Raw genomic sequence first — 25,166 nt, forward strand, 5'->3', positions numbered from 1 at the left:
TTGCAGAATATTGACTACAATGGATAAAATATTTGTTTTCTTTTAGAAATTTTTTTTTTGATCTTTAAGTAATCTTATTTTTATTAGGGATTACCAGTAGACATAGCGTTAATAAAAAATAATATATAAAAATATTTTCATATTCGGTAGACATTTAATGAAGAATAATGTTTAAGAAGACTACACTAGCGCCATCTATGTATACATTAGATTTGATAAAATAAACCTTTTGTAACATGTCCATAAAGTACATATGATCTGAGATTCACATTCAATAAAAATTGATACATATTTCATAAGAATGAATTTATACTTTATATAATTTAAATTTTATTGCTTCTAAGTAACATAATAAATAGTTTAATATATAAACAGTGAAGGATATTGTAATAAGTTAGTTAAAATTAATATTTTTAAAATTCGTAAATTATTCATTATGTCAAACATTTAGTGCCCTTAAAAAATTTAAGCGTCATCTAGTGTTCCGTTTTGGAAATTAAAAAGATTGATTTCAATAGATGGCACGTTTTCGAGGTAGTATATAAAATAGTAATTTTTTCTTACAATAAGTTAAACAAAATAAAAGTTTGGTAAAATAAAGAACTAACTTTATAAAATTAAAACTATGTGGCGTAATATTTTTATTATTATATGTTGCGAGATTAAACTAATATACTAAAAACAAAAGTTATGGATATAGGAAAGAAAATATAAAAGTTAATGTCTTATCCCAAAATCCCATAAGTGTTTTATAATTTGAATAGTTGTCTGACATGAAACCATTTGAAAGTTACCTAAAACATGGAAACGTCTTTTTGTAGAGTTGTCACTTGTCAGTTGATCAAAGCGGCACAGCGTGTTGTTTTCATAATTTACCACCACATAAACGCGTTTCACAATCAGTGAAGTGTGTATTGTAAGTAATATTATATGCAATATTGTACTTAAATTAAATGTTTAAAGGCATATCCCGATCCTTTAACTTTTTATATAAAAACCAATTTCAAATCTCAATTTGTCATAAAGGGCGCCTGTACAGTAAGATTGACAAAATGAAGGTTAGTTCACGTGTCCTAAAAGTTTGTTGTGTATAAATCTAATTCCTTTACAACGTGGTGTGGCTTGTGGCGATACAGATTTGTATTTATTTAATGCTAGTCAATAATTTCAATGTATGAACTTCGCGGTTGTGGTAACTTGCTTGGTTTAACTCCTATGTTAAGTGACAGCTCTAATCGTGTTCAAAGGTAGCTAAATAATTTTAATCAAAGAATTTCTACAAAGTTATTCTTTAGCTCAATCTTCAACTTATCTTGAAAGTAATTAAAATGCTTGCACTTTTGAAAAAAACATTACGAGAATATCAGATAAATTTTTCTATAACAGTAGTTTGATTTCAGATCGGTACTCATGATGGAGTCTTTCATTGCGATGAGGTATTCGCTTGTTACATGCTCCGTTTGCTGCCTGAGTACAAAGATGCTGAGATCATTCGAACCAGAGATCCCGAAAAGCTTAAAGAATGTGACATAGTTGTTGATGTTGGTGCAGAATTTGACCATGCAAAGAAGAGATATGATCACCACCAAAGAGAATTCAATGAGACCTTAAGCTCCTTGAGGCCTGAACTGGGTGATAAATTTAAAATCAAGTAAATTATTTTTTAGTGTAATTTAAGAAATTTTCATAAGTACAATAATTTCCAGTTCTTGAATTGCTCCTCTATTTATTAATAATACAACACAAGTTAAAAACATTACATTTCTTATAATTTTTCCTTGATTGTACATATTTCTTTGTGCTATAGGACTCTGAAATAAAAAAATGGCATTTTTTTATCTCAAATACTTTATTCAAAGCAATATGTGTAAAGAAATGAGTTTATGAGACACAGATAAATTGTTTCCTTTAAAATCAGCTACTGTGTATCATATAATTAAACATTGAATTTTTCCATAGATTAAGCTCAGCCGGCCTTATATACACATATTATGGTGAAAGGATCATTCAAGAATTAGCACCTAAAGGCTTTTCTCTCGACCAAGACAATGTAAGACTTATTTATAAAAAGGTATATGAATTTCTAATTGAAGAAATGGATGCGATAGATAATGGTGTTCCCATGACGGAAGAGGAGCCGAAATACAAGATTCACACTCACCTGAGTGCTAGGATTCATCGGCTAAACCCCGAGTGGAACTCATCATTAGAGAAAAATGTGGATGAGAAATTCCATGCAGCTCTCACTTTAGTCAGCGAGGAATTTATGTACATGGTTAATTATTTCATGTCAATCTGGCTACCGGCCAGGCAGTGTGTGCAGTCAGCTATAGAAGAGAGGTTTGATGTACACGAATCTGGACAAATAGTTGAATTCAAAGATCGTTTCCCATGGAAATCACATCTACATGATATAGAAGAGGATTTGGGTATTAAAAATGAAATTAAATATGTTGTGTTTCAAGATAAGCCTGATTCATACAGAGTTCAGGCTGTTCCGGTGACTCCTAGCAGTTTTATAACAAGGTAAGTGACTTCGTAATTCATGCTTTTACCAAGATTAGTTCATATTAACTCAATAACTCAATATGAGACATTAACATTGTCTCATTAAGTGCATACATTGGAAAATATAACATACAGACTACATATAACGTATACATTGCTTTAAACTTTACAATTATGAAGTATTTTTAATTGATATCACAATATCTAAACTCGTGGTTACGTGATAATAAATAATTATGAATTAATATATAAAATGTGAATATTTAGGTGTAAAATCGGACGAAGTAGTTCAATTAAAATGTCAGCTGCTTTTATCGAATGTATTAACATTTCCTAACCTAGGTTTTAGCCATGGCTAGACCGAGTTATCAAGTTAAGCAATGCTCAATCAATTGATATACTAAATCTTTTCTATTTTTTAAACTGTGTACTCCCGACTTTTCACTTACTTTAAAGACCAGATGACAGTGTCCCACTTTAAATATTAATTTTATTTAACTGAATACCTGCAAAAGTCTTTGATGTATAACAATTTAATATATTGTATTCAAAATAAGGTAGTGTTTAATGATGAAGTTTTTATTTTTATTTCAGAAAACCACTTTTAAAGGAATGGTGGGGAGTTAGAGATGAACTCCTCAGTGACGTTGCTGGGATACCGAACTGCATTTTCTGTCATAGCACTGGTTTCATTGGCGGCAACAAAACAAGGGATGGAGCATTAAAAATGGCTTTAATAAGCCTGAAGTCGGACAATGTTGAATAAATTTTACTCATCTACCCTCTTTTTAGTTTGTTTTGTTGCAAAGGGATACTTAAGTGTAATATATTTCAATAGTATAGCTTAAATCCAATAGTCACTTCAATAAATCTCAGTGTTGTTGATTACTGTGACAAGCCTTCGCACATAATACAGAATGAAAATCGTAACAAGATAGTTTAACAGTGCCAAGATGCTGTATAGTATACGTATATACTGACATAGAAAGGATTGCGACACCAGAATCATTAATAGAGGTTGGTTGTTTAATAGATTTAAGTTAAATACTTCATAGTAAAAATAACTGTAGCTATGCTGTTAGATTTATATCACCGGCACAGAAAAAAAAATTGTCTGTACACGGGGCGCCGCCTATCTACTGGCATATTTTTCGACCCACTGAATACGAACTTCAAGTCAGTTTAGGCCGTCCAGTCTTAAATTTCGAGTAAATTGCAAAAAAAAAAAATCAAAAAAATAGGTAAAATTCGATGTTTTGGCAAGAAAAAAATATTGAGATTTAAGGCAAGCATAATTTTCACGTATTTTGGTCTGTTAAATACTAATTTCGATCGTAATTTAATCATAAACTTTTTTAATTCCCAAAATTTTTATTTCACATTTCCTTAAAAATTGCATTCCGTCGATTCAGTAATGCCAAATTAAAAGACGGAATTTTTAATGGACCCCAAATTAGAATTCTATTTCAGGATGCTAATTTACAGGTAGAATGAATGATATGCAGAGAGCAGCTTGGTTATATGTATTTCAAAAATGTGTCATAACTTTTAGGGAATAATTATAGGACAATAGTCGAGGAATTAGTGACTAGTTCCAAAAATTTAGGATGTTCAATTAATCTAAAATTAGTGCTTTCAGTTTAGTGCTTTCAGCAATTCGAACATGCTCTTGTGTGAAACTGAAACAAGAGCTTTTGAGTAGTCCATGAGATCAAAATGCCGGCGTTTATTCAATTGTAAATATTTTCCTGTAAGGTCAACAGTTCGGATACGTTTCATCAGGCTGTAGCGCCTCCCAAACCAGCTTGCCCTATCTGTTGGTGAGCATTGATGACTAGGGCTATACTTTAATGTAGGTATCAGGCAAAAAAAATTAAAAGCAAGACATTAGTCGCATAGAACGGTTATAAACTATATCAGTTGGCCCACTTCTTATATATTGAGTAGTATTTCGATCAGATATGTGCTTTTTCTATTCTTCGGGCACATTATTATCTTTCTCTTCAATGGTTTCTAGAGGATCTGGAGAAAAACCACAGGTTCCAAAGTAGTTTTTTACTGCAAGGGGTGTTACGTTGCACCAAGCTTTGTTCAACATCCTCATTACTTGAAATACTTTGATAGAAAAAATGCTATTTTGCTCCATGTGAGTATAATTTTTGTAGCAACTCTTTTTCTGTATAATTTAAAAAAATATCTATATTATACGGTTGAAGTTGTGCTGTTGTTTTTGGTGGAATTATACTTTGAAAGAAATTGTTATAACAACTTGAAAGAAATAATATTTTGATTACCTTCAATAGTGGCATGTCCCCGTGCGCTGTGCCGTTGTCGATAACCTCAATAATTATTCTATATCAAACTACCCTTTGCTAATTTATGATAATCAGACATATTTTTTTTAAAGTTCGGTTCTGGTCCATGCCTTTTTATTTTCTTTTTTATCCATGGGTAGTGATTTTAGGCCTGCAAAGCAGCGAGGTTTTTTCAGGTTTTGGTTCAGCGAGTTAGCGAACTCTTCAGCTTTTTCTTTCAGCACGGGTCCGCTAACACTGATGTTTTTGTTTCCACATTGTTTGAACCACGTAAACAAACATTGTTCCAAATTAGGAAATTCGGCAACTTTTCGCCTTTTATTTACATTCTCCTGATTCATATTTCAGCTTTTTCTTTAATGATGGTTGATAATGAGCTCGCATGCACCCCAAACTAAACCGCAACTTCTTTCCTTTTCAATCCATTTTTCATCCCTCTATATCTTTAAAATCAGCGTACGTGAATTGTTGCTAGTTTTCTTTTTTTAACTAATTTTAAGCCAGTTTTATCAAACGTAGATAAAGCGATGTTTCCAGGACAATGGTCAAAAACTTATGATCCAAATAAGCCATTGTCTTAAGCCTAATCGCCGCAAAGATTTAAAGAATTTCGAAGAAGCTAACAACAGTTGACATATGGATTGTTTACGTTAACAACTTAATTAGTGAACACGAATATTGTCGACTACAGCCGAAAGTTCAAAAAAAAAAATTACTTCAAATTAATTTGTCACTAATAAATAATTCCAATTACAACTTTCCGTTACAAGATCGAACGAAGAAGTGAAATAATGAATTTTAAAGTTCCGTTCTAAACGCTTTTGCGTTTGGTGTGTTATTTAATTTCTCTTACTTCATATGTTCCCTGGACTTGTCCTGGGTTTTTGTCTATTTACTTGACACATCTAGATCTTAGTTTTCGAAATGTAAGTACGATAGCTAGTGTGATACTACAAATCAGGAGAATGACATACAAAGGAAAAGTTTTATGATATATGCTGAGGTCATCTACGTTTTCTATTTGAACTGGATGCTGGAGAGATATCATCGTGTTGATGGAGTGTAAATTTGATAGATCAATAGTATTGAGAATTAGTTTGACATGTTTCTCTGAAGTAGAATCGTTGAATTGTAGCATTTCCATGATTATGAATACTCGTCCTTTAACGTGGTCGTTAGTGTTGGACAGCGTAAAGTATGGCGTTCTCACGTAGCAATTGATCGGGATAACTACGAGGAAACTTCCTGAGAGGGTTCGATATTGTACCTGCCCACAGGAAAACTGAACTTCCGTTGGAGTCGGGAAACAGAGAGTGTAGTGCTCGTCGTCTAATCGTTCGGCAGCTGCTCTTCTCAGGATCACAGAAGTCATTTTACACGTTGCGTGAAGCTCTTGTGTGATGAGATGTTGGATACTATCGGACTCGTTTCCCGTTCTATAGTTGGCATTGGTGTTACAGAGGAAACATGAATTTACCTTCGGACATTGAGTCTCCATGAACTTAGAATCTTGTCAAGAGAATGCAATATATGGCAGGTAAAGATCTTTATGGTATTTGTAAGGAACGATAGGTAACTTATAAAGATCATAGTGTAATGAATAGACAATCGGAACTTTAATCACTCTAACTATCTGCTCATTTAAGTAAAAGTATCGTAATTTTATTACAATAAAATCTCTTTATTCGCGGGCTATATGTTCCATAAATATGCCGCGAATACAGAATGGTAATTTATATGGGTTTATGGGGATACGTTCCTAGATGGCAAAATAAACACAAATATACGAGTATAAGAAAATCAATTTCATTGTAGTTTAAGAACATTTTTATTAATCATTATCCTCATTCTTAGACAATGATTTGAAGAATTTTGTTATTTTCTCTTGCTTGGCAGTTTTTAATAGCTCCTTCAATTCAGACTGATATTCAGCAGTCGCATTAGCAATTTGGCTCTTAAAATTACTTAGTTCTATATATGGATCAATGTTCATAAAGAAATCGCAAGGCTCATTTGCCATTCTTAAACCTCCACTATGATTTTTCGAGGAATTTCACATTCCCAGTGCTTGTTGAAGTCTCTTCTTCAATGGGCTGCGAATTTAACATTTTCTCCAAGTCGGTTTTAGTCACATCTTCATCTTGCGATTGAAGCAATTTCTGAATGTCACTTGATTCCATCTGGTTTATTCTATGGTCTATCAAAAATCTCTTGACTTTATTTTATCTAACCCATCTCGTCCTATTCCATTTGCAATTTCGGCTATGTTTGCAGTCAAACTTTGAATTTTCACGACTTTTTTGTCTTTTTGCGCAGTTAGAGTAGGCCACAATTTTTTCCAGCATGACTTCAAGGTGTGTGGTTACAGTTCTTCTAATGATTCTTTTATGTTGACGATGCATTTTGCTGTCAAATTTCTTCCAGCATTATAGCCGCTTTGTTTCTGTTTGTCTAGGTAAGGAGGCGTAGATAAAAGTGCTCGGCGGTACAAAAGATATTGCGTTAGACACCTATTGGAATTTGTATGAAATTTTAGATCTGTGAATGAAGAAATTTTTTGCCGTTAATATAGAAATTGGGTTAATTTTTTTTAATCCGCGAATAATGAAAACGCGAACGCCGTCATTCGCGTTTTCGCGTATAGGGAGATTTTACCGCATCTATGTAGTCGAGACTACCAGAAATACTCTGAACTGTTGATCCTAATCCATCAATGAGTCCTCTCTTAACACGGTTCGGCTCAAAAGTATTTAACTTATTAGAAATTCTATTGAGTTTGTCATAAAGGTGCTCACTATGAGGGCACTAAATGGATTAACCCTTTCAGACCTGAATTATTTTTTTGTGTCCATTGAATCTAAAAAAAAATTGTAGCTAGAGTAGAATAAAAATACTAAGGAATAATTTATGAAAAAAAAACGTGGTTGTCAGGTTTTTCAGAAAAAATAGTTTTTCTTTTTGTGTACAAATGTGCACATCCGTCTTACGTAATGCTCAGACTACTGTTTAAGAGGTTTCATTGGAATTATAAAAAGTTTAATTTATCAATGTTTTTATTAGGAAATATAAAATTAACAAAACTTAAGTACAATTCTTATAATTATTAGCAAAAAAAGATTTCTTCTTTGGGATAGGCAACTAATTGGCACGTGGGTAAATCAGTCATTCGGCCCATTCAAAAAGCATGTTTCATAAGTGAAATACTAAGAAACAGTTTTTATCTTTGGTAAGGCAAAGGTGAACTTTGCATTTTATACATTTAACCCTGGTTCTTCCTTTGCATCCGACCATTTTGCACCGTGTCCCAAGTCCCTCATCATGCGCAGGGAAATGCCCAACACCGTCTCTTGCTATATCTGCTACAGGGCGAACCTCGACTGGTCTTCTGGGAATAATTTGCGGTATTGGGCTACTGCCACTGGGCCGTCCTCTTTTACCGATGATAATTTTATTCCTCAACACCAGACTTTCAGCCACCTGACGACGAAAGTGAAGCAACGTGAGTTGTTTATTCTTTGCTATGTTTAGCAACGCATTGTCAGTTTGGTATTCTCGGTACGCCTGCACTACAGCTAAATCAGACGCATGAAATATCATCCGAAGAGTCCATTTTTTTGATTTTATGAAGGTTCTGTAGTAGCTCATACATTGATCTAAAAGGTCAACTCCCCCCATTGCGTGATTGTATTTCCTGACCACTTCGGGACGTTCAACGTCAATACATTTCTTGTCTTTCTTACACCACCTCTTGACTAAGTCTTTTTCACCAATATCAACAAAATTAGAAGCAACATGGGTAATCTTATTATCCAGCCACTTGACCACAGTTACATCTTCGTCAAAACTACTTACTTCTTGAGAAAATCCTCGAGGCTTTTTATTCATGTCTTTATCGCTTAGTAGCGATGGTTTGGAGAATCTATTTATACGAGCTGTGCATGCAGCCATAATGCCTTTTTGTTTCATAATTTGTAATATATGATATGACGAGAAGTATTTGTCAAAGTACAGTTCGTGGCCCTTGCTTTCTCCAATTCTCTTAGTGAGATGAAGGACAATAGCTGCACCATATCCAATTTTTTTCGTCAAATTATTATCAAGTTCTGGACTAGAGCTTTGATAAAGTAGAAAATCTAGGCTTGCCCATGTTTACCACATAAAAAAAATATCTTCAGTCCCCATGGACAAGGTTTACCTTTTATGTATTGTTTGGCAACATGTCTCCCAGTGAAAGGAACCATCTGCTCATCAACACAAAGTTCTTTTTCAAGCGGTAACTCTAAACATCGATTCCTAACAGCATCAAATATTGGTCGAACTTTGAAAAATGCATCTTTGCAACCAGCTGGTATTATTGTATTATCAACAAGGTGTAAAGTATTACGTAATTCAAAAAAGCGATCCCGTGCCATATTCTCTGAGAACAAGGGTATGCTAATTCCAGTTTCCCAGTACGTTTTCAAGCAAGGGTAGCTAAATATACCAGTAGCTAAATGTAACCCAAATAAAATTTCTATTTCTTGTGTAGTAGTAGGTTTATACCTGGGTTTATTCGAATGTATTGCGTATTTTTTAATTTTTTCATATGCTGCACATCTTTTGCGCAATTCAGAATCCAGATTGTCAAGAATGACATTAAAAGTATTAACTCTAAAATGGTCCCGTCCTGACAGTTGTACATCTCCATCCCGTGATTCATCAGCATGTAATTTTCTTTTTCTTTTTCTAGAAACCGTTGTTTTATATTCTTGAATTTCCGAAATTTTTAAAGCCTTTTTTTCATAAATTTCAAATTCATTTCGCGTATCAGCAACAACTTTGATCAAACCATGATAATCATCGATCACTTCAGCAATGTTACAATCAACCTTTTTGCAATCTTTGGCTAACAGCATTAAATCTTGAGAGTAAAAAATACCAAAGTATCTGCATAAATGCTGTCTCAAGTTGCTCTAATTGAATTCGAATCCCTTTAGCTTCTTGTCTTGTAATCGCATTTTGTTCGGTATCTTCTTCAAGAATAATCAAAGTCTCAATTATTTCGTTGAAACATTGATTGAGTACTTGAACTGCTTCATATCGAGCTGGCCATCTAGTTGCAGATAACGATTATAACGTAATCTTTTTTTCAGTATGTGATTGTAAAACTTCCCAACGGTGCGTCGATGCAGTAAAGAAGTTGTATAAAGCTTGTACTGTATGAAAAAACGAAGCAGCTTCTGACGTACATTCTACTCCGTGAACTCCAACTAAATTCATAGAATGAGCAGCACAAGGAGCGTGTTCTGCAAGATCATTCATTTCATGAATTCTCGCCTGTAAACCTGAATAAATTCCTGATACATTGTTCGCGTTGTCATATGACTGTCTTCGACAGTCTGCAAGATTAAGATCAAAAAACTCAAGAAAAGATAATACAGCAACTAGTAAATCTTCAGCTTTATGTCCGGAGTTTTCAATAAACATCAAAAAACGTTCAACAGGCGTTCCATCTTTTTTCACATATCTGAGAACAAACGAAAGTTGATCGACGTGAGATATATCAGGTGTGGAATCGACAATAATGGCATAATATTTCGCTGATTTGACTTCTTGAACAATAATAGAAGAAACTTTTTGTGCCAAAAGCTGAATAAATTCTTCGTAGATAGTTTTTGATAGGTATCTTGTACTGCCAGATCCTTTATTTCCAAATTTTCTGATATGTTCTTCGAGAAATGGGTCGAAAGAAGCAAGGAATTCAATCAGCATCAAAAAATTGCCATTATTCGGAGAACCAAATTTTTCGTCACTTCCTCGGAATGGAAGCCCTCGAGAAGCCAAGGCTTTAGTAGCAGCGACTACTCTTCTCAAAACATTCCTCCAATACTAGTCTAGTCTCGTGTTGCTTGATAAAGAAAATAACTTTATTTATTTAGAATAAATAAATAAAAAATAAATAATTCATCAATTATTTATTATTGTTTTTATGGTAAACTAAGTGTAAGTACTTTTTTACGTGTATAACAATCATAAAAATATTACTTGAGATTTTAACCTAACATTTGTTTAAATAAGCATGTTGCATCAGTTCAATATTAGAATTTTTTAATGAATAAATGTTAATATAAATTAAATAGACATAACATACGCAATTTTCATCCAGTAAAAACATATTTTTTTATATTATCTTATTATTTAAAGTTGAAAAATAATCCCACTGTCAATTATGTCTGTATTATTACAAATAATACAGGCTGTAATATTAAAGATATATCAATTTTAAATAAATTTCTGATGCTCTGAGTAATGCAAAGTGATTTTTAAAAAAATATTTACGTTTTTATAGTGACCAAGACTATGGCAAAACAGTATTCAGCAGTTTTTTTTGTTGGACAAGACTCGTATTCTGAAATTCCGAGCAATTGGCTTCAAAATTCCAATGATCCTGAAGGAACAAAGACTAAGTGTCAATGGCCACCCTCATTTGCTAAAAATCTACAGAAATTGTTAAAACAGAGAGTTGAACCAACTGATGATTGGCCTTCTCATGAAGTTGAGATTTTAAGATATTGTGGTATATAATTAAATTTTTAGACCTGCTAATTAAAAATTACAAAATAATTACGTAATAATGGATAATTGCATAATTATTATAATTATTTCTATTTAGATACTCTGGCTGCAGCAAAAAAAGCTGCCGAAGATTCGGAATATGAGTCAACGACCGAACAAGCGTTGGGAAGAGGATTGAGATCGAAGCGACTTACTGCTGTTGCTGCGGCTTCTCTTAAATCAAAAAACGACGTAGTATTTGACAGTTCTGATGATGACAACGATGATAGGACAAATAAATCAGGTAAAAAGAAATTATATTTGGTGTACCTTTATTTAACGATAAAATTGTGCAATATCACATCTCGGTCTCGCTTTACAGCTCCTCAGATGCCTCTGATGTCTGTGACCTCTGCAATTGAAAATCAGACGAAGATTCCGTTTGCTGCAAAAACATTGTCGTCTGTGCATAAAATGAATGATACTAATGATGATCAATCAATGCAAAAACATTATGAAGACAAGTCAAGAACCACTGGTTTTAAAAACGACAAGGATAGTGAAAATAATGTTCCATCCGACTTGGAAATTGAAGAAGATGACGACAATCGCTTCAATGTACTGAATGATATGATTATTTTCTTAAAATGTTTCCACCTTTTGTATATTACTTAAAAATTAGTTATAATTTATGAATTTCATTGGTTTTAGATAAATTGAGTAAGTGTTTAAGACTTCTGGGCGCAATAACAGTAGACGTGAAAGATCTAAAGCAACGAACGGCAGTTATTAATTTTGGGAATGCGTGTGAAGTTGATAATGAAACTGCTTCACAAATGAAAAAAGATCTGCCACTGGAATCGAGGGCAGAGGTAGATGCCTTCGAAGAAAAACTGTTGAACTCACCGGATTATCGTCGACAATTCGCAAGTTCATGAATGTAATTCAATTATTTAATTTATTGCAGTTGGAATAAATAAATATATTAGTGGTTAATTTTAATTTAAAAATATTCGAGAAACTAAAAACATGAAGCAACTAAGATAATATTGCAATTGCAATGCAGGAGCAGCTGAGGCCTCATCAAAAACCATTGAAGCTACTAATGGACGTAGAGACCAGATGGAACAGTACCCTGGATATGATTGAGAGGATTTGTTTACTTCAAGAATCTTTAGAAGCGGCACTTGGAATCCTACATAATCCAGTAGAAAATCTATTGGAAGGTGAATGGCAGGCACTGCCAGAAATAATAAAAATTCTAAAACCATTCAAGCAACTTACTGAGGAAATGTCGTCACAAAAAAAAGAGACTGTTTCTATGATTTTAGCTTCGACAGAAAGCATGCTTACTATTTTGTACAATTTGGAAACAAATATTGTTACAGATAATGGCAAGAAACTGATAAATAAAATTGTAATGGAATTTAAAGTTAGGTTTAAAAATTGTTAAGGCATCCAGTGTTGTCTAAAGCAGCATTGTTAGACCCACGATTTAAAAAGCTGGCGTTTAGGTTTGATGCGTCAAGTTATGAGTTCGCAAAAGATGTACTGAAAACTGAGTTGCAAAATGAAATTAGCCTAAATAATCAGGCAATAGAAGCAACCGAAAACGAATTTTTAATATTAGCTACATCTACAGGCGACACCGACACTAATAACGAATATGGAAAGAATTTGATACTTTGGCAACGTCAGCGTCTGCTTCGAGTTCTTTAGTTAGCAGCAGCATACTTACCGTGAGGCAATATCTCAAGAACGTTTTATACCTCGAAATGAGTGCCCTTTGAAATGGTGGCAGGCGAGGGCACTTCTATACCCGGAACTCTCAAACTTGGCTGCGAAATATTTATCAGTGATGGCTACCTCGGTACCATCTGAGAGGATTTTTTCCAAGTCAGGCCAAATATTAAGTGAGAGGCGCAGCTCCATTCGACCAAAGCGAATGGAAAAGATTTTATTTTTACATATTAACCAGAGATTTTTATCATAAACTGGCGCAACGTCTTACATCTGAAATGTTATCGATTACCCGAGCTATGTCGGTGCTGTAGGTTTAATTTGATTCTAAGAAAGAATTATTTTATGTTGTTTTAGTTTTGTTTAAAATATTATTTTATTATTATGTTTAATTGTATCCCAAAAACAAAATAATTATATTGTCATTTTAATTCATTAAAACTTTTTATATTTAATTTCATTCTAAACAAAAATTATTTTTATGTTGATTTATGGTTGTAATGTTATTTAATTTTTATTGTTAATAAAGATATACTTCAAATATATTTATACCGATGGGCACGCATTATGTCGCCAAAATTTCAAATATTTTAAATAAAGTTTTCTTTAACAGAGTACCTATGCAGTAAAAAGTAGGTATATACTTGAGAAATTGTTTTCATAAAATCGCGTCACAAAAATTTAATAACTTATATGTAATAGTATGAAATAAAAGAAAGTCAAAGTTTTAGTTTCTCATGAAATTCTGAAATTGTTTCACTGTAGTTTAGATTCCAAAAAAAAAAAATAATACAATCGCGCGCATGCGTGCGTAACTTCAACTGATTCTTACACAGCTGACAGTATGAACGTGCAGGGATGTATACTGTACGCGTACGCAATACGACTTGATTTGTATGTTATGAGATATCAGGAGTAACGAGTAACGATACGATAGTAACGAGTATTGATTGTATAGTAACGAATACATACGGGTACCGTTTTTTTTTCGTTACTTTTACACCTTTAAATGTGACTGCTCCCACTTATATACCTTGGTGACTGCTACGACGTTGGCGCCACTCGCAACCCCACTCGACAATCTAACTGACGTTAGCGTCGGCTCTTTGCAAAATAAAAATAAATTGAGTTTCTTTTTTAAAATTACTTTTGTAATATTTATCAACTAAATATAATCATATATATAAATATAAACCTAAAAGAAATATAATCAAAACATCAAATAATTTTCTTAAAATAAGGTAGTTTATACAATATTTTCTGATTACGCCGTCATATATATATATTTTTGTTTACTTATATATAAATCTCTTTATTTTTTTTTTATTTTTCCTTCTCTATTTCTATTGTACCTACTCCACGCTTTCTCATCCAGTTTCCTTTATCAATAGGGTTTCTGGTAGAGATCTCTTTTAAGAGATAAGTTATCCTTTGTACATCACTCTCCTTTTGTAACAAATTTTTTAACTCTTGGTACATAAATAAATAAATATCAAGGATTATGAGCATTCTCTTCGAGATACTGTAGATGACAAGGAATTCCACATTTCCGGTTCTCAACAAACACGAACAACAGAATTTACGAAGGACTTAAAAATTATAAAGTTTAAAGAAGCTATTGTCAAGTTTTTGATCGATCCTTGGGCTGATCAGAAGATGGCACCGATTATCGGTAGTAAGGTAATTTACATAATACATGATTTGTGTTATGAATATTCTGTTACTGATAATAAAGTAACACGCATCATTAATAATGAGTTGTCATGCCCTGATCACGAAGAAGCCGATACGAAGATAGCATTTGTTGCTTGCCAACAAAATGAAGATTCTACCATTACTGTCAGAACTTCTGATACTGATATAGTGGTCATCATGTTAGCAAATATGGAACACCTGCAAGCAAGAGTAGAAGCTTGGATGGATCTTGGAGTTGGCAATGCTCGCCGATGCATCGACGTATCCGCTCTCTACAAAAAATTAGGTTCAAAAGTTTCGAAAGCGCTTCCAGCTTTACATGCATTCACTGGTTGTGATTTCAACCCAGCATTATACCGACGAGGGAAAAAGAAACCATTACAATTATTAATGAATTTAGAAATTTCCCAAGAAGCATTTCTGGATTTTGGATCAAATGAGCATAATGTGCAGGATTCTTTTAACATTATACAGTCTTTTACTTGCCACTTGTATGGGTTGAAAAAGTTAGACGATGTCAATCAAGCCAGGATTGTCATCTTCAATAGGATATACAAAGTAAAAGACAAATCGCAACCCTTCTCCTTGAGTGTCCGGAATTAGGATGCGTGCAACTTGCCACCCTGTGAATCGGAGTTACTCCAGCAAGTGTTACGCACAAGATTCATTGCATGCTCATGGAGTAATGCCCATAATGCAAAAATTACTGATCTTTTACCAACGGACTATGGATCGAAAATTGTCGACGGGAAATATAAAATGATCTGGTTTGCAGGTGACCAATTGCCGAAAGCGTACGAAGATGTAGCCATAACACCTGATATTCTTGAAGATACTCCAGTATCAGGTATTTCTTTTCTCCAATAATTAAAAAAACACGTTGTTCACAAAAAAAAAAATTAAATATTTTAATGATTTTTTGTTACAGATACGCAATCTGAGGATAAAATAGAGCCAGAAGAGGAAGATGATTCTACTGATGAAGATGATGATGAATCAATTAATTACACGACTCTACAAAAAAAATGTCGTTCTTTGTCCTAAAGTTTATACTATTATTTTCCAGTTAGTTATGCACAAAAACAAAAAGAAAATACCTTTTTTCGGTATAAAGTTTGCTTTTGTGATAGTTATAATAATAATACTCATTTTTCAATTTTTTCTTAAATTTTAATTGATTTTAATATTTTTAAAAAGATCGCGCGGTGAGAGTGGGGTATTAACGTTTACACTGTGCCGCTAGATGGCACCCGAGTGATAAACAACCATCAGGTGTTATTTACAAGCCCAGAATAACTTAAAATGTCGTCACGAAAGTGCAAATACGATGCTGATGCATTTTGTTTTATATGTGGTCAATTTATTAAAGTTCGAGACCTGAAATATGAACTAAAGACATCTCACGTTCTCTGTGAAGCCTATGAAGCATATTTTGACTGTCCTGTACGGAATCAAGATAAGCCCTGGGCTCCACATGTTGCTTGTAGTTATTGTAAAAGGTGTTTGGAAGGTAAGCAATTTTTATTTAATTAAGCGATGAATCCAAAATAATAGACATATTAATTTTTATTTTTATATTTTTAGGTTGGTATCGAGGTGAGAAAAGGTCTATGAAATTTGCAATACCAAGGATTTGGCGAGAACCAAAAGACCATATTACTGACTGCTACTTTTGTATGGTGAATCCGAGTAAAAGACGTAGTGGTAAAAATGCAAAACCTATTGAATATCCTGACCTCGAATCTTCTGCTCCAATTGCTCACGACCTGACACGACCAGTACCTGAGCCACCAAAAAAATTATCGCAGAAAAGTAGCTCATCTTTTAGTTCTTATAAAAGTAATTCCCATAAGGAGTTTTTGCCTACACCTGAACAACCAAAACACTATCTCATTACTTCAGAAGATTTTAACGATCTAATTATAGATTTAAATTTGCCAAAAAATAAAGCAGAGCTTCTAGGCTCTCGGTTAAAACAGTGGAATTTGCTTGATGATGTTAAGATCACGGATCAGCGGACTAGGCATGAAATGTTTGCAACGTTTTTCACGAAGGAAGATAGACTTTGTTTTTGTAATGACATTAAAGGTATGTTTGAAGCAATTGGCATACCCTGTGTCCCTAGCGAATGGCGTTTATTCATTGACAGCTCTACAAAAAGTTTAAAAGCAGTTCTATTTCACAACGGAAATAAATTTCCGTCTCTTCCAATTGCTCACTCAGTACATCTTAAAGAAAATTATGAGTGTCAAAATTTTGCTTGAATCTGTAAAGTATCGTGAGTATAACTGGGAGCTGATTGGAGATTTTAAAATGGTGGGATTTTTAATGGGGTTACAGGGTGGATATACAAAGTATCCGTGTTATTTGTGCTTGTGGGACAGCAGAGCGAATTCTAAACACTATATTCAACGGTCATGGCCTGTAAGAACAGAATTGTGTGTCGGAAAACAGAACGTCAAATTTGAGCCGAATGTTGAAGCGGAAAAGTGTTAATGCCGCCTTTGCACATTAAGTTAGGGTTGATGAAACAATTTGTTAAAAAACTGGATGAAACTTCAGAAGTTTTTGGATACTTAAAAAAAAATTTTCCGAAGTTATCGGAAGCAAAGGTTAAAGCTGGGGATTTTGTTGGTCCGCAAATATGACAGATTTTCGCCGATGAAAAATTTCCAACGTTGCTGAATCGTACTCAAAAAGCAAGTTGGAACAGTTTTAAAGCAGTAGTTTCTGGATTTTTAGGAAATAATAAAGCTGAAAACTACGAAAAGTTGGTTGAGGATATGCTTACAAATTTTAAGGCCATGGGCTGCAGGATGTCATTAACAGTACATATGCTGCATGCTCATTTGGATAAATTTAAAAACAATATGGGAGCCTATTCCGAAGAGCAAGGAGAACGTTTCCATCATGACATCATGAATTTTGAACAACGCTATCAAGGCCAATACAATGAAAACATGATGGGCGACTATATTTGGGGTTTATTGAGAGAAAGTAGCTATGAACATAAAAGAAAAAGTAAAGTGTGCACTTTTAAGTTATTTTCCACTTTTCTGTAAGCTAATTTGATAGTAAAACTTAATAAAAATGTGAGATCGGGAAAAATAGTCTTTAGAACTAGTTTTAGTATGTTGTATTTCATTTTTATTTTATTGTTGAGTGTCATAAATTTAAGGATTAAGATAAGCAATACTGTCAAAATGTGCCGGACAGATGGTCACCAGATGTAGGCAACGTAGTTGTAAGTGGTGAAATTACAATTTACTGTAGCCATCTAGAATATAAGAAAAAGATTGTAAGTGTGCGAGCAGGGTAATAAACCCAGGTATGAGTTTAGGCGTACCTTGAGGGTGTACTTAGTTTTTAGTCTTTGAGGAGAGCTGACCAACGTCGGTACTCTCTTCCATGTATTTCTTTCTTTCTGTTTTCAATAAATGCAGCTCATATTATTATAACTTAGTTCCTTTCCTGTGATTTCATTTAATCAACAGTATCTATATAATAATAAAACCTTATTATTTTCATACCAACATTAATCCGATACTACATTTTGGGGGCTCGTCCGGGATCACAGCGATCAGGAACATTATCATTGTGTGAGTGCAAACCAGTTAGCGAAGTTTGTTTCGATTCAGTGAAGTGCATAAACATAGTGAGGCAATGGAAGACGTGATTGACCAGGTCGCAAGAGGCGTAGGCGCAATACAGTTGGATGAGAACCAACTGGCGCAAATGACGGTCGTTCAGCTCAAAGAGGAGCTCAGGCGGCGGCGTCTCCGGGTGACGGGTCGAAAAGCTGAGTTGATAGCTAAGTTAAGAGCAGCGTTGCTGGTCGAAAGAGAACAAATGGCTGACGATGAAGAAGAGGAAGATGAAGCAGATGAGGAAGACGAGGCCGACGCCGAAGCCGACGGAGGTCATGAAGGGAACGACGCTGAAGAGGCCAACGCTATTCGACGTAGAGATGAGCGTGCAGGAGGCAGACACAACGATGAACGTCACCGAAATCCTGCCGCTGGCCGCCGAAGAATTAATTACGACGTTAACGACGACGATGCTGATGATGAGAGCATTCGTGACGCGACACCCGTGATTTGTAGACGAGAAAACGTATCACGTGTGCTTTTAACTTTTAGAGACGTGGAGGGTTCGTTGAGAAAATTCAACGGAGACAAACAGGAAAACGTTCGACGATGGCTGGAAAACTTTGAGGAGATGGCCTCATTGTGCCAGTGGAACGAGATCCAAAAAATTGCATACATATGCCAAACGACTGTTGGATGGCTCAGCTAGGTTGTTCGTAGAATATGAGCGTTGTGCGAAGACCTGGACTAAGCTAAAGGAGGCATTGACAGACGAGTTCGAGAAAACGGTGGATACTTTAAAAGTCCACCGAGAACTAACTAGAAGAAAGAAAAAGCCCGACGAAACATATCAGGAATACGCCTATAAAATGATGAAGATAGCCGATCAGGCAAGTTTCGATGCGCGAACCACCATTCGGTATATTATAGAGGGTATTCCTGATGACGCATCGAACAAACAGATGTTGTACGGTGCGAGAAGTATGCGGCAACTAAAAGAAAAGCTGGAGGAGTACGAGGAGATGAAGGACGCGATGCCGAAGTCGAAGATACGTTCAGCAGACAAGAGAGATGACAAAGCAGTGCATGACAAGAAGAAGTTCGGAGGACCAGCGTCGAAAACTACGAAGCGTTGCTATAATTGCGGCGCTGAAGATCATATGAGTGCGGCGTGTCCTGCTAAGGAAAAGAGCAAAAAGTGCTTTAAGTGTGGTGAGTTCGGACACATTTCATCTGAATGCCAGGCTAAACCTAAAGATGTGTATACAGTGACACGGCCGAAAAAGGAAAAATATCGGAAACTGGTGGAGATTAAGAACCCTAAGATATTAGTTTTAGTTGACACTGGCAGTGATTTAACCCTGATGCGTGAGAGTGTGGATGAGAGTTTGGGATCGCCTCGGTTGCAGAAGAAGCAGGTATGTTTTGAGGGTCTTGGGTCTGAAATGAATGAAACAATAGGCATGTTTACCGCTAACATGCGGGTAGAAAATGATGAGTTCACTGCCGATTTTCATGTCGTACCTGACACCATACTTAAATACTCTGTCCTGCTCGGTACAGACTTTCTGGACGAAGTTGAATTGCGCGTAAGACGAGGAGAGGTAACATTTGTTAAGTTAGATGACCACGACGACACTAACGCTGACGGATCAAAGCAACCCTATATTTTTAGAATTAATGCAGTTAATGAGGGACCCGAAGTAGACTTATCTCACATTGAAAACGAATAATGTCGAATAGAAATTAATAAAATGGTCGAGACTTATAAACCGGTAGCAACTCGCGATATTGGTATACGAGCAAAAATTATTTTAAAATCAGACCAAGTAGTAGCATCACGACCTCGTAGATTAGCTCCTTCAGAGCGCAAAGAAGTGAGTGACTTAATGCAGGTATGGGCGAACGAAGGTATTATCCGACCATCGAACTCTGATTACGCGAGTCCTATTGTTCTCGTAAAGAAAAAAGACGGTACAATTCGAGTATGTGTCGATTATAGAAAATTAAATCAACTAATTTTAAGAGCTTTGTCCCCGTTGCCACTCATCGAAGATCAGATAGACGCAGAAGGTGTATACTTTACGGTACTCGATTTAAAGAACGGATTTTTTCATGTACCTGTCGAGAAATGTATGAAAAAGATATTTATTGTTTCCTAGTTTTAGTTTCAGTTGGAAGTGTCCTATGGTAGGTGTTGGCTCGTCGCCAAGATCTATTCCCTTGAGTTTGATAGGTTCTTTAATTAGTTTTTGATTAGATCGGACACTTGATTTCTTTATGAGGTAAATGGCGGAGCCTGAGTCGACTAGCAGAGATAGAGGAATATCCGAGGCTTGAGACTCTAGTAGCACATGCGGTAAAAGCCGCTTAGTTGTATCTTTATGAATTTCATATACCTCTTTAAAGTGAGCGAGAGTTTGGGGCTGGTTACCCTGTTCGTGGCTCAGTGAAGTAGAGAGGGTGCGAGTTTGGGGCTGATTACCCTGTTCATGACCTTAGAATTAGATTCGGTGCCTATCGCAATATAGGCACCGGGCGAGACTTTTACGCGTTTAAATTATCTTGAGATTGTTCTAATTCAACGACTTCATTGTAACCGGCTCCTTCTTGACGCGTTTCAATGAAATTGACTCGTGAGGAATTTTGAAACCCTTGGGCTCTTACTGTTATTACACTCGCGCTTCTTACACGTGGAGATTTTATGGCCATTCATTTTGCAATAACGACAGAAAAGGCTCGAATTATTATTATTAAATGGCCTTCGTGGAGGTGTATTGGGTAGAGCTCTTTGGAAAGGGACGGACCTTGAATTTGGTCGTACTGACGGAGTATGAGAAGAATTTGGATTCGGTCCTGAGTTAGGCCTAAATCTATTATTATTGTGAGGCATTTGTTCAACTTGCGGTCGCCTATAAAGAGTTTGTTGAATTCTTTCTTCAGAAACGGCGAAGTTAATTGCCTCGTTTAACGTTTTCGGTGATTTACATCTAACTATATTAGAAATACGGGGTTGAAGACCCATGAGAAAATGATGCAGGACGAGGTCCACCATGGCCGCTGTTCGGCCAGGAAGCTCTTTTAACTTAGAAGTGGAAAACGATATTTCGGTGAGTAATTGTGAAAGGTAAGTTTCCATTCGTAATGCATATTGATTAACATTTTCTTGCGGACCCTGCCTGCTCTCCTGCAATCCCATTAACAGGTGAGAGTAATATTTCCTCTCGTGGAACGGGGTCTTAATGAATTCTTAAAGTTGTTCCCAGTTTGTGAAATCTTTAATAGAACAAGCAACTTCCGCTTTGCCACTAAACTGTGAAAGTATGAACTTAAATAAAATGGGCTTCTGAACATCGGAAGCGAGTTCAAAAGCATTATCGCAATTTACTAGAAATGAGTTCAGAGTCTCTCTGTTATCATCATAGGATTTGACGAATTTAAATAGGATGTTGAGGTCTAATTCAGCCGTAGCGATGGTAGTGGCAGGCAGCCTTGTAACGCGGGGCGAAGTTAAAGGTGATTTACCGGAAATATCACTAGTTACTTGATCTAGTAAGTCGGGAACGCCTACGTTAAGTTTGCCGTCCCCTAATTTCAGTACTTTTGGCATAATTTAGTTTCGACACGAAATTAATAATCACGCTTAAATATATATATATATATATATATATTCAGGGAACACACATTTTATTAGAACCGAACCTTTAAATTTCTGAACGCATCCAATATGATGTTAAAGCGATGACATTTGGTTTGTTCATTTTTTTCTAACTGCGACGCGGAAAAGTAATTGTCGACGCGATTTGTGAGTGTTTTTGTAAATTAAATTTAAGTTGTTTAAGGTGTTCGTATTATTCTGTAAGTACGTTCGTTTTGTTTAAATAAGTGATTGGTGATTGGTTTTCTTTTTAAATAACAAATAGTTAAAACTCTCTAAGATAAGTCTGTTAACGTTAAGGTTTGTTATGTTACTTAAAAGTACTGATAACTATAAGACAACAATATGTTTAAATGATTTTGTTAAAAACCTAAATTCAGAAGTGGGATACCCTTCATAATATAACGCTCACAATTATATTTATGTAATATTCTCTTGATTTCATAAGAACAGAATTTATAAGTAAAATAAAACACCAATTATAAATTAATTTCTACTTTTAAATTTTATTTGTTTGTAAATATGGCTGACAGACGTGAGTCTCGCAACAAGTCGCGTCGACACGCTAGGGACAGTAGTTCTCGAAACAGAACTCGATCTAGAAGTATTATGTATTCCCAGTATAGATCAAGATCGAGAAGTAGGACGCGTTCTTTATCAAACCATCGTGTCCGTGATGATGGTAGGACTATGAAGCAAACGTTAAAATCAATACTAACACGTTTAAATACGTTAGAAACTGAACGATCTCCCTTGAGTAAAGCGACTAATAGTAAGGAAGTCCAAAATAACGAAACTGTAAGCTCATATACTCCTTCACTGCGAAATTTACGGAACGAACAATCCATTCATATTACGACACCGTTATCGAAAATGTTACTACCCGGTTCTACAACCGCATTAAATCAACCCGTGCTTGAGACCGTAACCATATCCGAAGAATCCAACAACAACACAAACTGTCGTGAAGTACAAGTGGTAACAGAATCAGCACGTATACTGGCAGAAGCCATTAGATCTGTAAACCCAGATAGAGCACAAAAATATTTTGTATCCAATTTTGACCCAACCATTCATGATGTAGATGTGTGGTGCGAAGAGGTTGAACGGGCTAAATCTTTTAATAATTGGAATGATTCAGAGTGATTATCGCGTGTATCACTGTGCCTCAAAGGTGACTCCCGTTCTTGGCTAAACGAATGGGTAACCAGTGACCGAACATGGAGCAATTTTGTTATAGAATTTAAAGCTCTGTGTCAACGAAAACTTGACTACGCAAATATTTTATACAAGGTGTTGCATACCACATCGGATAAATACAGATCCTTTGCCGAATATGCAAGAAGAATATTGTTGCGTCTTAAAATTGTTAAAGGGTTAAGTGATGAGTTAAGAGATCTGATTATTATCTGCGGTATTACGGATCCTCATGTAAGAGCTGCAGCTACTTATGCTTATTTAGAAATTCATGACTTAGTTTCGTTCTTATCTATTTATGTGAAACCTACCCGTACTAAACATGAAAATCGAGGCAGTACTAGGACGATATAAAATTTTTTGTTGGCCGACAATTTGGACATAAATCTAAATTCTGTCCCAAAAAATTCAGATCTGATCAAAATTCTAACACGTTTGTCTCTGCTAACAATTCTAATAAGATAATTTGTAATTTTTGTAAAAAACCAGGACACGGTGAAGCTACTTGTTTTGCCAAGGAAAGATCGGGAGATCGTAACACAAAAAATATTAATTTATGTAAAGCAGAAATAATTGGTGCTCAACATATCAATGATCTTACAACTGCTGTGATACAGGGCATCCCCGTAGATGTTTTAATTGACAGTGGGGCTCTGAACATTTCATTAGTTTCTTCCGAAGCCCTGAAGTATTTTATATTGGAGCGGAAACCTAAACATTTTATTTTAAAAGAAATTAGTGACGTTGTCATACATACTGAATTTTTTGTTACCTTAACTGTTGAATTTGACAATATCTCTATAGAAGCTGATTTCGTGGTAGTACCAGGGTTTTGTATGACCACTTCTGTAATAATAGGAACCATGACATTCTGAACCACGATGGTATCACATACGTGCGAACCAAAGATAAACAGTACTTAACCCGAGCCGTTAAAAGAGACCTCCACTTGGTATCCTTAGATGAACTCATCCAGATAAATACTGCCCTTAAGGGAAGAGAACTTGAAAATTTCACTAATTTAATAAAACGTTTTTCGAGTTATTTCATCTCGGATACTGCATCGACTACAGTAACCACTGGCAAGATGTCTATCAAACTAACGGACAATACACCAGTTGCTTACAGACTGTCACATTCAGAAAAGCTTAAAGTTCGAGAAATTATACGCGATTTAAAAGAAAAGGGTATCATTCGCGAATCTAACTCTGAGTATGCGAGCCCTATAATATTAGTAAAAAAGAAAGACGGAAGCGATAGGATGTGCGTCGATTATAGAGCTCTAAATCGTAGGACTGTAAGAGACAGATACCCTCTACTACTTATTGACGACCACATAGACAGACTAGGCAACTTTAAATACTTTACAAGTGTTGATATGGCTACTGGTTTCCACCAAATCGCAATTGAAGATTGTTCAATCCACAAAACAGCATTCGTCACTCCTGAAGGGCACTATGAGTACCTCCGGATGCCTCATGGTTTAAAGAATTCCCCCATAGTGTATCAGAGAATCATAAACGACACTTTTCGTGATCACATCGAGTCTGGCGATGTCTTAGTCTATGTCGATGACGTGCTCTGTATGAGTAACAGTATAGATGATGGCATTTACTATTTACGAAATGTACTAGAAACATTAACTGGATCCGGTTTTTCTATAAACTTGCGGATAAGCTCATTCCTATCTACTGAAATCGAATACTTGGGACGCGTAGTTGGTCGAGGCCAGGTCAGGCCAAGCCCACATAAAGTTCAGGCACTAGTTATGGCACCCTCACAGATTTTACTTTTCTTTTATTCGTGTTGTCATTCTTCATGTATCTATCCAATAAAATTATCACATTCTAAAAGATGTGCACATTTCAGATGACGAACTAACTGACAGAATGGAGTCATCATTAATGTCCCCCCAACCAAGTGCCAACACAG

The 25,166-nt window shown here is 35.3% G+C and overlaps 2 protein-coding genes across 4 annotated transcripts; one reads left to right on the top strand and one right to left on the bottom strand.

Annotated features, from left to right (window-relative positions):
* The first annotated feature begins 809 nt into the window (after positions 1–809).
* LOC116773867 (MYG1 exonuclease) lies at positions 810–3,295 on the top strand. Of its 3 annotated transcripts, XM_032666407.2 has the most exons (5): positions 810–916; positions 1,027–1,058; positions 1,401–1,651; positions 1,960–2,526; positions 3,103–3,295. In XM_032666407.2, the coding sequence occupies exons 2-5, from the start codon at positions 1,053–1,055 to the stop codon at positions 3,272–3,274; spliced, it is 996 nt and encodes a 331-aa protein (XP_032522298.2). In that variant the 5' UTR covers positions 810–916; positions 1,027–1,052; the 3' UTR covers positions 3,275–3,295. The 3 variants fall into 3 exon arrangements, with proteins under 3 accessions (XP_032522298.2, XP_061379837.1, XP_032522297.2); XM_061523853.1 differs by lacking the exon at positions 1,027–1,058 and having other exon boundaries at positions 820–916; XM_032666406.2 differs by having other exon boundaries at positions 830–1,058.
* A 3,890-nt stretch (positions 3,296–7,185) lies between these two features.
* Positions 7,186–8,771, bottom strand: LOC116774131 (piggyBac transposable element-derived protein 3-like). Its single transcript, XM_061523933.1, has 2 exons — positions 8,122–8,771; positions 7,186–7,333 (listed from the first exon to the last, which is right to left on the bottom strand). The coding sequence occupies exons 1-2, from the start codon at positions 8,769–8,771 to the stop codon at positions 7,186–7,188; spliced, it is 798 nt and encodes a 265-aa protein (XP_061379917.1).
* Between the last annotated feature and the right edge of the window lie 16,395 nt (positions 8,772–25,166).

The sequence above is a fragment of the Danaus plexippus genome, chromosome 20, assembly GCF_018135715.1.
Source record: "Danaus plexippus chromosome 20, MEX_DaPlex, whole genome shotgun sequence".
Taxonomy (NCBI): Eukaryota; Metazoa; Arthropoda; class Insecta; order Lepidoptera; family Nymphalidae; genus Danaus; species Danaus plexippus.